The sequence below is a fragment of the Ptychodera flava genome, chromosome 1 (genome assembly GCF_041260155.1).
Source record: "Ptychodera flava strain L36383 chromosome 1, AS_Pfla_20210202, whole genome shotgun sequence".
NCBI lineage: Eukaryota > Metazoa > Hemichordata > Enteropneusta > Ptychoderidae > Ptychodera > Ptychodera flava.
This window is the reverse complement of record NC_091928.1, coordinates 6,548,054-6,566,391: the sequence shown is the minus strand read 5'-3', so window position 1 is coordinate 6,566,391 and position 18,338 is coordinate 6,548,054. Positions and strand designations below refer to the sequence as shown.

General features: G+C 39.8%; 1 protein-coding gene across 18 annotated transcripts in view; it reads right to left on the bottom strand.

The window, feature by feature from the left end:
* Positions 1–1,817: 1,817 nt before the first annotated feature.
* The window catches only part of LOC139126295 (paired box protein Pax-6-like), a 115,963-nt gene continuing 99,442 nt past the window's right edge, over positions 1,818–18,338 (bottom strand). For 9 of the 18 annotated variants that reach the window (XM_070692790.1, XM_070693156.1, XM_070692756.1 and 6 more), the window contains 4 exons: positions 8,668–8,808; positions 5,804–5,886; positions 4,891–5,314; positions 1,818–4,426 (listed from right to left, as the gene is read on the bottom strand). In XM_070692790.1, the coding sequence (XP_070548891.1) occupies positions 4,335–4,426; positions 4,891–5,314; positions 5,804–5,886; positions 8,668–8,808 (740 nt within the window). In that variant the 3' untranslated portion in view covers positions 1,818–4,334. The remainder of the gene's footprint in view (positions 4,427–4,890; positions 5,315–5,803; positions 5,887–8,667; positions 8,809–18,338) is intronic. The other 9 variants (XM_070692917.1, XM_070692980.1, XM_070692848.1 and 6 more) reach the window with 2 other exon arrangements.

The window sequence follows — 18,338 nt, the reverse complement described above, 5'->3', positions numbered from 1 at the left end:
GAAGGCCACGTTGCTACTGTCTTCACAGCATGGCTACAAACCCCAATCCCACTGTTTTACATGTCATCACAGGACGTTTACTATCTCACACGGACACATGGAACTGTGTGCTGACGCATAAAAATTATTTGAATCAATTTTCTTAAAGGAATGAAGGAAAGGGGGTTGTCTGTGTGTTTCAGAAATAGTTTCCATGGTTACATGTCTTAGAAATCCATCATAATGGAGACAATAGTTATGACTGTATCTGTTAATGACTAGTTTATAGGATATCTCACAAACTTGAATTTCGTCGCTTGGATACGCCAATCGATGCATGACGCCCGATTACACACTTTGCTTCAGTCTCCTTTCAAATTTAGCCCCCTTCCCACTTCCACTCCTCGTCCCGTTCCAAGTGATCACCATCGGGCAGTCAACCTCGTCCATGGCACCCTTCTTAATCCTTTGAGCGCCAAAATCAATTTTTTCACCTTTATAAATATTCCCAAGTCAATTTTTTTCAGATTTTTGCCAAAATTTTGATAAAAAACTGTAGCCTATGAAATGTGATATCCATTTGGTCCAAAATTATTTTAAAAAAATAAAAAAATTCATCAAAATTGGTAAAATGTTGCATTAAATTTTGCTGGGGAAAATAACAACACTTAAAGGGTCAAAAAGTTTCCATGCCTAAATCGTCTTTGCCAACTGACGACAAACGAATCTGAGTAATTTTGTACTGTTTGGGTCCAATGTGCAACTCCTGGTCAACGCTTGGTTATAGCCATGATATGTGTACTGGTGCGTATTGCTTCATGAAAACTCTCTCAACATTTTGCAGGGCAAATGATACTGTGTTGTATAATTTAATAAACATTCCTTTCATTTGTGAATTCCTGAAACTTTATCGTATCGTTATTTTGGTAAGCGGTGGTTGATTGGCTTTGGTCTACAACTCAAATTATCCAAGGACAGGTGATATCTTCTTCCATTTAACAAAGGATTTTCATATTCAATATAACTGAGATCACACTTTCACAGGAAATATTCACATCAAATATTTGATGGCCAGTCTTTTTAAAAACTTTTCACACCTTTTTGATCGCTCGATAGGAGGTTTTCGGTATCGGAGGGCTCACTTGTCCTAAAACTTGTGTTAACGGCAGAAGGGAATTAGTTCAGTGGATTTTTTTATTTATAATTGGTGAGGGCTTTCGGATATAAATAGGCTGGACACGACTGAAGGTCACTGTATAGCTCTGTTTACACGTAAGGGCCTGCGCATGCGTGGTTCGTTGAATAGCTTAGTGGATCAGCCAGTAGATAAGCGATAACTTGGTTCAAGGGAGGGAAGAGGCACATTGAGAAAAATGACGTAGAATGATGGAAATTGATAGCGGGATGGGTTGGTGATTAGATGGGATGGGATATAATGAAATGAGATAGGTAATATGTGATAAAATTAGACGATGTGGGCTCATGAACTATAGCGGATCATGGAATGGACTCCTGTTGATTGATGATGATAAGAGAAATGTGAATGATGGTTGAGAAGTAGGCTACGATTGATTGACGGCATTTAGTAATTAGAAACATGGCTGGTAGGGAGAGAGAGAGAGAGAGAGAGAGAGAGAGAGAGAGAGAGAGAGAGAGAGAGAGAGAGAGAGAGAGAGAGAGAGAGAGAGAGAGAGAGAGAGAGAGAGAGAGAGAGAGAGAGAGATTGTTTCCACAAAGAACAACAGCACTATGAATACTCCTACATAGACTTACATGTCCGTGCAAGCACACACTCTTCATAATTGGCTGGATGGAAAAAAGACAGTATACCAGCAATGTTCAATCTTTGTAGTAAAATTTATTGTGTTTGTATTACCTCCTAACGGTACTCTGGACAAGCTTGAAATGTGAAATACGATGGTTGTGTACTGAATATATAAATATACACACTCACTTGAAGGAATTTCATAAAGACAAAAATTAGCAATAGAGATTTTTTGTGTAGAAAGATGAGTATACCAAACACTGATAGCAGTCTTAGACCCTAGAGACCATGATTTGTTTTCTTCCATCCTAATGAACTTCACATCACATAAAAACTGAAACTGTCTTCATTTCTTGACAGATGTACTCAGTTACCACGAGTCCAATATGGTAGTTATTTGACCATCGGACCGTGGAAGTTGCGTAGAAAAAAATACTTAAGCGATATTAAATTTCCCCTTTCTTTTGAAATTTAAAAAGAAACCCAACAAAAACATGCAATCTGGATATTTTCGTTCGCAATTTAGAGTAATTTAACCCTGTCCCTGATAGATCAATTATCTCTTGAAGTCAGAAATTCGACTGATATACATTGAGCTTCCATTAAGAAAAACAGCAGATATTTTAATTAGAATTTTTAAGTACAGTACATGTTAACGTTTCTTTTCCACTTTTGGCGGGAATATGTCACATCTGTGATTGTCGAGTTTGATTGTTCGAAAAGGTTAAAGTTGATGAGTATTGTGTCAAGGGTAACTATCAGGGGTCAACAACCCTTTAAAATGAAAATAAAATTAAAACAGTTGCAGTTGAGAATGCAAACAAGCGACAAAAATACCAAAGTTGGCACTATCTTGAAAAACACATAGGGCAATGGAAACCAAATAATACATTATTCTAAAATATAGACGATGGTTGCAAAACGACATCAGACTTCCTTCGCCAATTAAAATTGTTGTGGTTACTGGCGTTTCTATACACACAATCTTGGACTCAGTGAACGCCATTGGGTTAAAATTTGTGACGTGATCGTCACATGACTGATCCGTACTATTGATTGGCTTGCGATTACATATCTCATTGCACAATTAGCATGAACATCACGTGCCGTTCGCTATGTCAGCCGACCGCACATTATTCACCTTCGCGGCATGGGAAAATATAAATATGAAGTATTTTTGAAGTTCAGTGTAGACATACTGAACAAATACCACACTTGGACTCGGTGTATTCAATTTAAGAATGGAACAAAAAATGTTTTCCGATACTTGTCTTTGATTGACAGGGCGTCAAGTAGCCTTGCAGTTTTCTTGCGAGTTAAGGGATCCTATTGTGGTGTTTATTGTAGCTGTCTCACAGCAATCTTTAAACGAAATAAATTGATTTGTCATAAATACCGAACGATACGAGCAATTTAATGTTGAAAATGTAGAATCGCCGAGCCCCTTCGAAACCCGAACATCTCCCCCCACAGAAAAAAATAATGTTAAATTAATGGAAAATTAAGATATAATAAAAAGTGGTCTCCTATAAAACTAGACAGGGTAAACTATCGGACATTGTGTAGCGAGGGAGGGATATGGCGAGAGTGGACGTATAGAGTGCGGGCACGCATGCGCAAATTATTATTGTTTCCGGTAGCTCTGTTCAAAGGAGGGCATCCATTCTACAAAATGATTCTTTGGGGACGAACTACCAAAATGGAAGAAGCAAATCAAACAAATGAGAAGAACATGTATAAAGCAACAGAAGAGAATTCTACAGGATATCCACTAATGAAAAGACGTCGTTTCTACACGAGGAAAACAGCACAGTAAACTGTTAATACACATGTACATCGTTCTGTTAATACATATCTTAAATCGTTTGAATTTTTTCTCGAAAAAAATAAAAAGTATAGAAATACGTTCTAAATGTCGTAGACAAAAGCTGAAAATCGACTCTGATCACAAACTGGCGGAGAGTGTCAAAGTTAATGCTTCCAAAATATGTCACCAGTCTTCCATCCCAAGACCAGCCCTGAAAATGGCCTTTTGGGTTGTTCTATTTGACTGCGGGTGGGTCCGAGGCTGAGATATTAAATATGCACATAAGAAAGAACGTCTTTGTACTACAGGTCTGTTTACGGGAACCTCTTCAAAAATGGTTGTCTCCCTTTAAGTACCATCCTTCCCGCTGACCTCTATTTTCATTCCTTCAGATCATCATTGTTTTCAAACAGCAATTTTCGTCTGCGCGGCAAAACTTCCGTCGGTAAAAACAAAGTCAGACTACCTCAACAGCATTCCATGTGTAAAGGCGAGGCCACCAAATTGTAGTTTTCCAGTTGTGCTACTTGCAAAGTCCGTTTGTTCAAAGTTCGAAGTAGCGTCGTATGGCGGAAGGTTCCTTTTGACACACTGCATTCTTCCCCACGCGCAGGCGCGTTGACACAATGACGTCATACCAAATTATTGCCCCTGATGCAGTCCTAGAAATCAAAATTTAAGTAGCTTATCATCGTATATTCTATAATGCAGGTTCATAGACTTTATCTTTTATCTCTCTAAAATCGGTGGATTTCTTTTTGGGTTGTCACTTGGTAGTGTCTATTATTGTATTCTTGGCCAATATTGCGATGAGTGGGTGTCTGCCATGCTTGCTGGAACCTGAACGGGCACTGATACTCCAGGAGATATTAAACCTGTTTGGAAACAAAAACGATGAAAAAAACACGTGTAAGCATTTTGATGTACGTCATTAATTGGTAAGGCAGTGCGTTGTTGTGATAAGTAAACGAGGAGACATATCAGGGACCCGGATGTAGATGGTTAAGTGATGCATTGCATCGTTGGAGAGCGCAATGTCAGGTATGTGCTACAGATTTTGGCTATTTTGAATCAATATGCACTTTTGAATGACAGATGAAACAGATAGGCGTATACTTTGATGATACTAATCGCTATGACAAAGAAAATGATGATAATGACGACGATGAAAATAATGATGATGAGAACGGTGATGGTGGTGATGATGATGATAATGTAGATAATGATTTAGCTGGCGAAAGAATGATAAATATGATAATAATAATGACACGAAAATGATGCCAATAATGTTGACATTGATGGAGATGATAGAGGGTGATAGCAATATAAGCGGTATTACCACCATAGCCGCCTGTTGATCCTCCGCTTGGATTTCCAACGCATGCGCTGTTGACGTGGTTTTGAATTTGTTGTTGAGAAGCCATGGCGTGACTGCTTGCCGACGTGTAGCCAAGGCTGAGATGGTCGTAGCTTCTGGCTGTCGGTGGGATCATACAGGAATACGACGTGTCCCTCGGTGGTCCACTCAGATTCGGCGGGGCTGCCATGGAGAAGCTGGGCACAGGCGGTAGTGCGCTGTACGAGTCGGCAGTACGTGGAACCATCGGAGCGGTGGGCTGGGGAATGGGTTGGTAAACGCTGTTAGTAAAGCTGCTGTTGATTGGTAGGTGGCTGGAAGACGTAGGGACGCTACTCATTTGCCGCCGTTGGTTGCGAAGTTTCTCCTCCCGTCGCCACTTAGCTCGGCGGTTTGAAAACCACACCTATAGGGGGGTACATGCAATGAATTACAGTCTACTGAACAGTTCCCGTCGTTGGAAGGGAAGACTATCAGAATCTGACCAGAAATAAATTCAGCTCTGGTGGAAGATGTTCATGGAGGATTTTAATGTGAATCTGAATCTGAATAATGGTATCAATTTGAGTGTTCACTGGACTGGTTGTCGCTTTTCATGAAAACTTTCTATCCCTGGAAATCTTTCAGCGAACAGAACGTTCTATTATTTTACGAAAAACACATTTTCACATTTCGTTTCAGCCATAAGACGAATCAACAAAACCCTAGAAGAGGATTACTTCCAAAATGCACAAAAATGAATTGAAGAAAGCAATAAACGCAATATTGTGGCGGGATTCCCTGACGGAAACCCTTGCATTATGGACATCAGACAAGATATAAAATGAATGACTTAGAGCATTTTTCCTAAAATCTAGATGATATATGGGAAGTACAGTTGGTCAAACCATCGCACCTGAATTCTTGCTTCCGGTAGGTCTATCTTCTGTGCAAGCCGTTCCCGCGCAAACACATCCGGGTAATGGGTTCGTTCAAACTCTGAAAATCAGATTTTAACAGAGTCAATTATCATACAGTTATCCAAGACCACTTTACATCAAATAGCGTAAGGACATATTAAAATGACTTATGGAAAACTCGTTGACATTGGGGAATTATTTATTCACGTTTATTTTGACTAAATCTGTGTGATTGCTAGTAACGAATACAACTTTCTCCCTTCAAGCCGACACGTTTTCCGACCAATGATCTCAAACGGACGAGAAAAAACATATTTACATATAAACAACCACAAGTAAATGACTACAAATTGCATCACCGTACTGCAATGTATTTTATCAAGGTTCAAGTTTACGATCGTCAGTTTAATTCTCAATATTCCGAAAAGAAGCCTTATGGAGAGTTTGTGGCTGAACGATGTTAAAGATAAGTCAGAGTCTTTGCATTGCTTTTGGCGCTTTCAGAGGAAAACTTCTTTGTCTACGATCTCACCTTCACTGTTAGCCATTTCTTTATTAATTATCAGACATGATTAAAATCCGAATAAAACAAGATTAAAGTTCAATTTGTAATAGGTTTTATATCAAGTCGGCGCTTTTTGAAATCCCGAAGACATTTAAGAATTTTTCTAAATTTACATATCACCGATCTCGTTTAATTTAATTTATTCATTCATTTCTTAACTATGTTACTGGATTTTTTTAATGATGCAAAAGGGCCACTCAAGTCCGCGTTTCTCAAAGAGTCGGGGCTACAGCAACTTACAGTTTAATCTTGCCTGACTTGAGAACGACAAACATCCTCATTTGCAAATGTCATTTCACAAATTTCTCTTACAATCGGACAGACACAGGCCGTTGTTTGATTTGATCCCTGCCTTTGCGAATAGTTACACGTTTTCTACACAGCTTTTTGACTTTTTGTTTCGATTGTAAACATCTGTATTTACGTTCGGCAGTTCTAAATGCTAGTCTTGTTTGATGAGTGGATCTCCATTTCACTGCGGCCGACAGGCCACGCAGGTTCACCTGGGTAACGAACCCAATAGGCAGCCTCGGGTGATCTGATTGGTTCACAACCACCAAAATACCCACAAACTACTAATTAACAGCTGCCTAAGTAGCCCTTTTGGCATTGTCGCAGTGCACACCTCGCTTTGTCTGCGCAGATCAACGAACTCGGGTTTTTGTTCGTTGCCAACGTTTGGCGTAACCAGAGAAAGGTCTGTTTGTTTAACTTGTGGACAAGCTGGCGGCGTAGGTTCTTTTTTTTTGGTGTCCAAAAAGTGTGCCTCTTGGGTATTTGAATTCCTGTATTTGTATTCACGGCTGTGGAAACACCGCGTATGTTGAAGAGCTATAGGGACAGACTACAAGAAAAACAGCCGCAAAAAGTCGTCTAGTCTGCGGGGTTGCTACAATTGTTTCGTTAACATCGCTAAAATCAGAAGCTGGTCCCCTGTCAATTTGAGAAAACACAAGCACAAAGACCCAGAAGTTTCTCATAATTACTTTGACCGCGCATGTCAGGACATAAATTCAGTCGGTTCATCAGAGCAAAGAAAGAGCAAACAGTCACAAACACGGTAATAATTACTGGACACAAGTCGAGATAATGTTGTTTGCAAGGATTTGAAAGACCCATCATGCATAGAGAACTGGTTAATATCCCACAAAAAACAATTCAACCCACAATGAAAGGGGAACGATGCCGAAGCCAATGGAACAGTGGTTTTTTCGCGACGTGTAAAATTCAACTTTTAACGATATTGTAAGTAGTCTAGTTGCAATTATGGGACAGTATTTCTGATGTAATATCTTATTCAAAAAGACAACGAAACAAAAAAACAAAAACAAACAAACAAATTTGCAAAAAATATCACTCAATCAATAGAAAAATTGGCAACTTTTCATAGTTTTCCAATTACACGTTTTGTCGGTCGATCATGCATGAGGCGATGTCCTCACAACCTCTTAGTGAAAGCGGTGGTTGTGATTTTTGATAGATTTTTATTTCAGTTTATTTCAGATATATCTCATCGATTTTATTCGATAACAATGACAATGAGCAACAGAGCATCTTTCGTTGAATCTCTAAGGAGTTCTGCATCGCTCTGTAAATGGGTATGTTTTACTGTTCACAATTTAATTAAGGCGCGAATGAATACATTTCGCCAACGGATTATTATCATGAGCTGCTCCGAACAAGCCAAGCATTGTCTCATCATATGTGATGGACAGTTGCTCTTCAAGAATCAAAACGTACTCTAAAGAAATCTAGATAACTGTTTACAAACTAACGTCCGTATATAGTTGCAGGCCTTTAATATTTTGGCCTGTCACCCGATTCAGAACAGGGTCGTAAAAATTACAATATATCGATACCCTAGGGATTAAGACAGAAACAGAAGCCCCTTACTGTTACCATAAAGAAAGAAGTGAACGCTTTGCTTGACAACAACTCATTCTCACATTCAAGTAGAACAATAGCAAAAAAGAGACTGACATTGTGCTAAAATGTGACCGAAGAAAACAAAATTGCGTTTGCAGTTATGTGTTTAAAGATTTATAATGCAAATTAAATTAAACGGTAGAAGAAGAAAGAGAGAAGTATTAATTTTGAATTTTTACGTAAAAATTGACAGAGGCATGAAAGGGCGAGTGAAATAACATACACACAAGTATCTAATAGAGGGCGCCATTAATGACCTTTAACCCTAGAGATAGGAGGTCGTACAGGGCGGACCATGAAAGATTCTTGCCCCGTACGGCCTGCTCTGAAGGTACACACATACAGAACACATTTGGAGGCATAGTCTACCTTTCTCGAGTGTTTCAATTTGATATTGGGTGAAAGAAGTACGGTTGCGCTGCAGCTTACGTTTCAGCCTGAGTCTGGCGCTCGTCTCGTCGTCATCGCCGCTCAGATCGCCATCTTTGTGGTCACTGTGTTCGCCTGAGTCTGAAAACAGATGCAAAAATAAAGAAAACACGATTTTAGATAGGATAGTCACTTTTCTTCCGATAAGCCAAGTCAATATGTATCGGAGACGAGTAATTCTGCCTCGACTCCTCGATATAATGTTAGACACATATTGTTTTCATGTCGGACTATTATCGACTACACAACGTCGACAATGACGTGACGACGGCTGCTCTGTAGCCGTACTTTTCACTGCCAGTGAAAATATGGAGGTTATATCCCGTTTGGTTTCGACACATAATATTTTTTTTGACATTTCCTTGTAAAAAATCACAATGTTATTGGATGATTTCCTGATTTCGATCATGCGAATTTTTTACAAATCATCTTGTCTTTCTTCACTGAATTCACGATCGTGTGAAATTTTTGCTCACACCATAGACAGAGAGCGTAATCTGTGCACGGCGCGTTGGTGGTGGCAAAACTGAACCGGCGGCATCATAACGTTGAAAAGTGTTTTTATGATGTAATTTTCAGAACCGAAGGTTTTACGCTAAAGCATTTCTCTTGTTGAAATAAAACGCTAACAGTAATGATAAATAGATAAATAAAAAAACAAAATAAATAAATAAATAAAATGTCACGAGTGTACTTATAATCAGGCTCGCGAGTTGATTGCCTCACAGTACTGTAGGCCCCTTAATTAACATTGCTACACTGTGAGTGCAGACCAACCATGCTTAAATCGTGGGAAACAATCGAAAAATAAATAAACTTGAGAAAACGCCCGAAGAAACGCCTCGCTAAAGCCGCTTCTGATGACGATTGAGATATGTAGCTACTTGATATTCTGGGGAACTTTGTCAGACACCTGTAAGAGGGCAGTTGAGTCCCGTAGACTGCTATGTATATTCTCCAAGCGCTTCGAGCGAAGGCGTTCAGTGCCAGAATCGCTGTATTGCTTCCACCTTATTTAGCACGCACAAACTCATTGACTGCGTTCATCTCGGTTCAGCTCACTGAAGAGCGGGCAGAAGTTCGCCATGCTAATCATATTGTTCACGCTCTTCGGGGCGATTACTTGCTTGAAATGGACACAGCCACGTGAAACCCTGTGCGGAAACAGTGGGAGAAAATGACTCCCTGTGATGCGAAATCCAAGGAGAGAAAGAGATTTCAAGACGCTTTCCCCGATACTTTATTTCTTCAGAATAATCTAAAACATGGTTTACTGAAGAAAATACATTGTTTATCAAAATTAGACAAAATATGAAACCAAAATACTGTGGTGCAGACGATACCAAAACAGTTATATAGACATCACGCATGCTTGGGTTTGCCAGATATCTTGATTTTTCATGACACAATAATCCTTTTGAATTCGCGCCTTTAGTTTTAGTCCTATTGATTATTAAATTGGGGACGATGCTTATGCGTGATCTGCCTGACACATCTCTTTTTACAGTAGGATTTCCGCCGCCTCCAGCTCGCAGATGCTAAATACGCCGAGCGGGCAATTACAAGAAAACAAACAGGTTTGTGTGAATTTTGCAAACTCAAAATAGGAGCTTGTTAAAGACGATTACGACCGGAGGATCACTGACGTTGAAAACAAAATCCTCCTTGGAGTGAGAAAAAAAGTTAATTCTTTTATTAGTTTTTGGCAACTTTTGTTGTCGTTTGGAAGCGGCTACTTTTCAAAGACATCAAGAACGGCACAAAAGCTGCCGAAATTAACAATGTTGCTTCAGCTAAAGCCTTACTTGGATAACCAAACGATAAAATCTGTCTGTTAAGAAGCGCGCCAAAATAATTCCAATCGTGTACGGTCAGTTGAAATATACATAAATGTGTTAGGCCTATGGACATGAAGGATAAATGACATAGCACATCAAACAACCATGTAAATGCACAAACTCACCCTAAAATGATCGGGGAAGCAACAATACTAAAGATTTTTACCTCTCACCAAATGTATTTTGATACGCGCATCTCAAAAACTGTAGACCAAATTGCGTTCATTAAGAGTGACATGTCTTAATTGGCGGCAAGGGACAATGCCAGTACATCGTACAACGCTTCATTTGTTCTTATAGAAGTAATCACACGCCGTATGAACACCAGCCTTCTTTCTATGTTTCTCCATTAATACGTGTTTTACTCGGTATTACGGTCGCCTGATCATTCAATCCAGCCACAGATAGATAACTAATTTGGAGGCCATTTTCAACCCGATGTAAAGACCCCCGCCTACCGGGATTGTAGATCCATTACAGCCGCTCCAACCTGTTATAGCAGGGTTTGCAGCAAAAATGCGCGCGATACGACAACGCTGACGTTACTCGCTTTTTGTTTCTACACTCGCTGAATTAATACTTCGAAAACGCTGCTACTCAAAATTTCCCCGTCGATTGTCGATGTCTTCCGCTTGACCCCAACTCAGACGCGTCCCTTCCCCCCTTTATTGCAATCTCAGCGTATTTATTAAAAATGAAATCGAAAATCAAGTAAATTTCCGAGTTGAAAGGAGCTAACGAAGTGAGAGAAACGTTAAATTTTACTTAAAAGGTTAAGTAAGCCGGGAGACTTTGAGAGTAGTCGACGTCAGGTAACGGATGGCAAAAAGAATTGTAATATCATTAGAGGGATGAATTCAACATACTGACCCGACTAATGACTTGTAAAAATGGACGCGTTTGCTTCGTTAGTTCGGCGAATAATATTATAGACACGATCTCTCTGCAAATTAATATCTTATAGGAGGACACACATGATGGAAGTAGAGTTGAAATAACATCCAGCTCTAAAACCATCCGTTTCTGTTAAAGATTTCCCCGTTTCTTTCCGATTGTTTTTTTTTGTTTTTCGTATTTGCAGAGTAGCGGAGTATCATTAGCTTGCAATACTGGAACAGTTTATCCAATGAACAACACGTATGAACAATGTCACACTTACTGTAGGCGCAACTGTGAAGTTTATTCCTTCTATATCGCATATATATATATATATATATATATATATATATATATATATATATATATATAATATATAATCTGTAAAATGTAAGCTCATCTGCTTTTCTCTTTAAGCAATGCACTTGTTTTTATGAGTTATTTGTAATATTGTAACATCCATCTATAGGGCACCTTTTCACAAATGTGAAAAATATAAAGATCCAATTCTCCCAAATTAGTTCCAATCATATATATATATATATATATATATATATATATATATATATATATATATATATATATATATATATATATACATACATACATACAGTGATATAACATCCAAGACATTGGAGATGTTGTCATTTTATATGACTGAAGACTATAAGAAAGCGAACAATCATTTGTAAAAAACAAAAACAAGTAGGGAATATGTCGAGGTATGCGCGTAAAACGCAATGCGTTCCATTCAAACTTTGTACCGGGCTCAGTGCGCACGCTCCCGCGCAACGTCCTGTGTGTATTTATTTCAGCTGTCAATCATGTCCTGTGAAATGTGACAACGTGTTGATTCTAATATTTTTGTATAATTCATCACGACTCTATTGCTCAGCGCGTAAAGGAAAGTGCTTTCTTTATGTATTTTGTTCGTTATTATAATCTTTTAGCAAGTGTGTATCTCAGAGAAAAACAGAAAGAAAGAAAAAAAAATCAGAATAAAAAGGATTCTAAACACTGAAATAGGTATATGGTTAATTGAAAAATTAAAACATTTGGTTGAGATTTTTTAAGAATGCAAGGAAACGGAAGCGGAACAAAATCAACTGCTCGGATTGGTGCTTTCTCGGGAGCATTTTTCTGGCGAGATTAATAGAATAACTTGAAAGAAGTAAATGAAGCACACATATTTCTTAATGGAGGGTGGTTGAATGGTAGCTGGCAAAATCAAGAAATATATCTCAGTAAAGGGAAAAAAAGCTCATCTAAACTAATACTTCCACGTGAGTGCGTTCCAGCAACAGTCATAGAATACACTCTTTATGGCGGTTCGTTGATAAAGGCAATTCGCTGGAAGAATTTTTTTAGCGGGGATGTCGGGGTTGATTTGCGGGCACAAAGTGAAAAAACGGAAAGAAAGTTTCCGTCGTGGTTGAGATGGCCGAAAGAAGGGGGCATTAATTGCGATCAAGCAGTCGATTAAGCCTGGCGTTGAAGTCCGTGTGCAATGCTACAGGCGATGCCCGCGGTGCATTAGATGGCGGGAAAGGTGGAAACGTGAAAATTGGCAGCGTACAAAGGCAATTGATTAAAGCCGGTCTACGAAAGACGAGGCCGATCAACCGGGTACCAGTCTGAGCCCTCCAGTGCAAATTTAGCTCTGCGTGTGTGTTCGTGTATGCATGTATGCGTTAAGGGGCACTTGGTTGTGACTTCCATTTCAAATTGGACGTCCAGCCTTGAAAATTGGTTAGGACCTAATCATACCTACACTTATCATTTCCAAGATTGAAGGAAGAGTTCATGGTCACTACGAAATATCATGAACGTGTGCAAGCAGTGTTTCACACTCTGTCACCGTTACGTAAATCACAACGAGTTCTAGCAGTCCCGTACACAAATTTCGTCATAATAACAATACTCCTAAAGTATGGAAAACTTTTCATGTTCCGTTTCTCGCCGATGAACAAACTACTGTCCTGTATAAACTTGTTGTGTTTAGAGGAATAACAAGTTCAATAACAAGTTCGCTCTGGTGAAAGATAACGTGTACCCGAACGCCCCTGCGTTACGTTAATGGCGCGAAATCACACTTTCAGCAAAGAAGTAGACTAGATATGAAAGAAATGCTACCAGATTTTGTTAAATACCCGAGAGGATTTCTAAAAGATGCGTTTTTTCGAACAAGAGAGGGATGAAAGTATTGTGCCGGTTGTGACAGCGTCGCTTGTGCATATTTGAAATGGACACAGAGATCGAGGCGATATTGGTGTATACAGTACACATAGGCGTAGTATCACTGGTCAGTTTTATGTAAGTAGAACTTACAATCATCAGATACTATTGCCAAATGAGCGCGTACATGAATGCATAACAGGAAATATTCGCCGGACTGAGAATATTATGCAAATGACTCTACTATCAACAGACAGACAGACAGATAGACAGACAGACAGACAGACAGACAGACAGACAGACAGAGAGACAGAGAGAGACAGAGACAGACACACAGACAGACAGACAGAGACAGACAGACAGAGAGCAGAATTCTGATATTTCCTCATTATATTTTTGCCTGTCCCGAATGGCTTTAGTAATAACTCTAGATTCGAAATCGAGTCGAAGAAGTCTTGCAAGTGACACGCAAATACGCCAAATAGTTTGTAATGCTATATAGACTAACTTACTCAGCTACAGGAGTGCGTACACTGATAAAGCACTATGCATACGACATAACCAGAGCCGGATTCAATCTTGCTTTCCTTCGCTAAAACATGAGAGAAACGTCTTTGCAGTCGGCCTTCAGATCACTAAGTCAAAGTGGGTGGGCTAACAGTAGCTTAATTTGTCAACGGCATGTCGAATTTCAAAGTTACAAGAAATTGCAGGCTAAATTAAACCCTGGGCAGCTGAGTTGGTTTAGAAATCATATATATATATATATATATATATATATATATATATATATATATATATATATATATATATATATATATATCTGTGTGTGTGTATTGAGAGAGAGACAGAGAGAGATTTATACATATACATCGTAATCTAATCGATAGAGGTGAGTATTGATATACATAACCAGGGAACAGAATATCAATTCATCGTCGAAGAATTTCATACTGCAGACAGCTGCACGTTATTTCGAGGTGGAGCCCTTTTCTGTTTCACCACGTGGCCAGTGACGCCCTGAAACACGGCCTCTTTCCCACTGGGGACCATTAATTTACCGCGACGTGATGTAGAAATGTAAGTATAGTTTTCCGACCTCCTGAGAGCGTGAGATTCTCTTATTTTCGTTAAAGTTTGGAATTTCGCTTGTACCCCACCCGTTCTGGTGTTATGTAAAGTTTAGCTCAAATCGTACCCCTTAAAAGTTCCCATGACATACAAGAAAGAGAAAAAAAGAAACAGCTGAATGCCATCAAAAGAGTTTATATTTTATTTACAACCAGCGCCTAACGAATGACTCTTTCAGCAATAACCTGTACAGAACGGGCACGTTTCAGATTGCAGCGCTGTTCTGGCAAACGCACGCTATAGCTGTTCGTGTTCGCTGAGTCATTTTAGTGTAAAATACTGTTAATGAGAGAGAGAGAGAGAGAGGGGGGGGGTGAAGGGAGAGTAGAGAATGAGAGAGACAGACAGACACAGACAGACAGACAGATTGACAGACATTTCTTCGTTTTACTTAGTACGCAAGATCTGACGTCTATTCCGATAAATTATGAAACGTCTATTTACCGTTAAATGGCCGCGGCCATTGATCTTAAAGAGAGAAACTTTCCAAGGATAGGAGACACTGGATGCGTTTAACCACGTGACATGAAACTAATGACTGCGTTGAAGCATGTCTTCCTGTGGCAATGCTCTATCTCCAAGAAAGTGACATAAATACGCTGATCTTTGTTTCATGGCAAATTAGAGAACCCCTTCCGCTTGGAATCTGTTCGATTGTCCAAGGAAGGATAGGTTGGAAAACAATTTCATTGCGTTTTAATTGTTTTTAAGCGCGAATCGTTAAGATGTCAAAACCGTGCGTCGCAGAGACCCTCCAATGCTAAATCGCGCATGGATGATCGCGTTCAGTGCACATCCGGGCTAGGAGAAGTTGGATTCCCCAGCCTCGTCATCGTTGAACCTGAACATGACCGATTGAACTCGGTTTAGCGATGGATTCTGTAAAGCAGGCATGAACACAATTTGGCAGACGATGTGATTATACACGTGATTCTTCAGTTGCCAATTGTACGAAAGAGAACAACTTGAAGACCGCAAAGCGGCACTGTAGAAAACTTGGAAGTAGAACTCAACAAAACGACATACACCGACTGTCTACTGGTTCCTGCTACTGTTCAATGGGACATATTTTTCGAATTCTTTTTTTCTTCAAAGCAGAGTCTCGTATCAGCATCGGCGAACTCAAACGTTAGTGACCCATTCTTTAGGCCTAGCCCACCCTTTCCAGGCAAACTCGCCGATTTCTATAGCGGCACAAAGGCCCGATACCTCCACGGCTATTCACACGTGGACGTTGAAAGTTGGGCACATTATCTGACGGAGTCACCCCAGTGATCTTCGTCTATGCACAGAACATAATGTCCTCTAATTGTATTATTTGCTTCTAATGTGTCTTTGTGGCTGAGGGCTTCTCCTTCGGGCGAGAAGCTGAGCATAGTGTTTTCAGACAATCGTAAACAAGCTATCAATAAGGCTTGGGTTTTTAGCCCAAGAAAAGTATTTATGGGTAGGAAGACAGCGAGGGAGGAAAAAAAGCCGAAAATCAAAAAGATGATGGGCGATTTTTCCCCCTGTGGTTTTCCTGGTGCACGGTCTATTGTGTATAAACAAGTGACTACTAAATATAAGAACTATAAAGGTCAATGTTGGGGGCAGGCTTTCTCAAATCCGGGAGTACACTGTCTGAAATTGGTTTCTTTGATTCCCGGCAAATTAGCGAGAAAGCTGGCCCATTCTGATCACCGGGGCTAGTTGTGCCCCGAGGCGGTGTGGATAAGTAGCAACCGAAACACCGCCGGCGGTGGTTTGATTCATCCGCCAAAATATCCAATCAAGGCCGGGTGTCAATGTACAAGAGACAGGCAGACAATAGAGCTGGAAAGTTTATTTTTTTTGCTCTTCAAAATTTTACAACGGGCAGGTGCTTGGTTTTAGATTTTTAAAAAAAAGGTTGAACTCCCAGACAACTCACGGCCCTGATAAAATTCACACTCCTTTTTTGTCGTATACCTGTAAACAAATAATGACTCTACTTTGGTGTCGGTTTTTGCGCCCCGAGAACAGAAAAATGGCATTGCTGATAAAAACTGCGGATGGCCCGTCGTTTGGTACCCCCTTAGATGACTCAGTAGACAGGCCGAGCGCGCTGTCGTTCTTCCCCCGCGGCTACCAACCAATCAGAAGAGATCTTATCTACGTAATATACAAATGCAATATACAATGAATTCGGATATTCACAACTGTGATTGTCTGACTTGGATCATACAACAAATACATTGGGGCCTGTTGTCGATTTTCATGGAAATTGACTATTTTTCAGGAGAAAAAAGCCCGAGGCGGCAAACAAAATTGCAACTAAACGCAATGAAATCGACACGGCGAATTGTCCATTTCAACGGAAAAAAGAAATTTGACAATCAGAGAACTAAGCAACATGATTTTTTCGTTAATTCGTTAGCATAAAAAAGTGGAAAAAATTAAGTATTCTTTCTCTTTTTTGGCGATGATTAACTGTGTCTCCGGAAACTCGATCTATTGCTTGATAATTCCATACCTTGAGGCAAAAGATGGATTCATTGAGTCATTTCAAGCAACTCGCCTCAATTCAAATTGATACGAGGCTAATTTTCCATGTCGCGTTTCATAAAGGCCGGCGAAACAAACTTCTGGTACACGGTTCTTTGATCGGTGGACACAGTTGAAAATTATCGCCTCCTCCTCTGTCTTCCCTGCCCTTAAGGCTTCCTTCTACCCTCCCTTCCACAAAAACCGGTCCGGTTCCATTATATCGAGTAATGTCACAACTATCTGTTCATTGATCTTGTTTGTCAACAGGGTAGGAAAAGACGACATAGAAAAAGAACGTTCAGAGTTTTGGAAGGTTTAAACATTTTTTTGCCATTGAAGTTTGAACAATTATGAAAAAAATGAACAAGATTTGGAAGTAATTAAATGAGATGAACATGTTATCCACTACTCTTATAAGTACTGAGTCGATGAAGCTGAACCGTTACTACAACAAATACTGCTGTTGTCCCCTTTTGGGACTAACACATACTTTCACAAAGTCGGGGCGGGAAAATTCTCTGAACTTGACGAATTTGTGTTTAAAGGCGGTAAATACTGATATCCTAATGTCTTTTTCCACTGCGATCATGCATGCGTACTTTGGAGGTACCGTACATTTCACCGAGAACTACATGTTGCCATAATTCACAGTTTTCCGGCGGCTGTATGGGTATTTGTCTCGGTTGACTAGCCTATGAATAACCCAAAGTTACCCTGGTTCCGATGTGCAATCAAAAGGCGAGCATCTCCTGAACTGCTCTATTCGGTTGGGTGTTTCAGCCGACGGACAGGGACGAACCTGATCTCGTTTGGCTGCCAGATGTGTTTGTATATTTGTGTGTGTTAATTGGTGACAGAAGGACAGAGGGGTAGACAGACAGACCGACAGACATGCAGAGAGAAGGAGAGATACAAGGAGCGGGGTATATTTCAACACTAGAGTAATTTCGATGTATTCAAAGGAAAATTATTACTGCAATTGGTGTCTGTCTCTTCCTTGATTAAGGAACATCACAAAGTTTATTCACTTCCCGAAGACGTATCACACCTTTTACAACATTCATTCATTTCATAATTTACTTA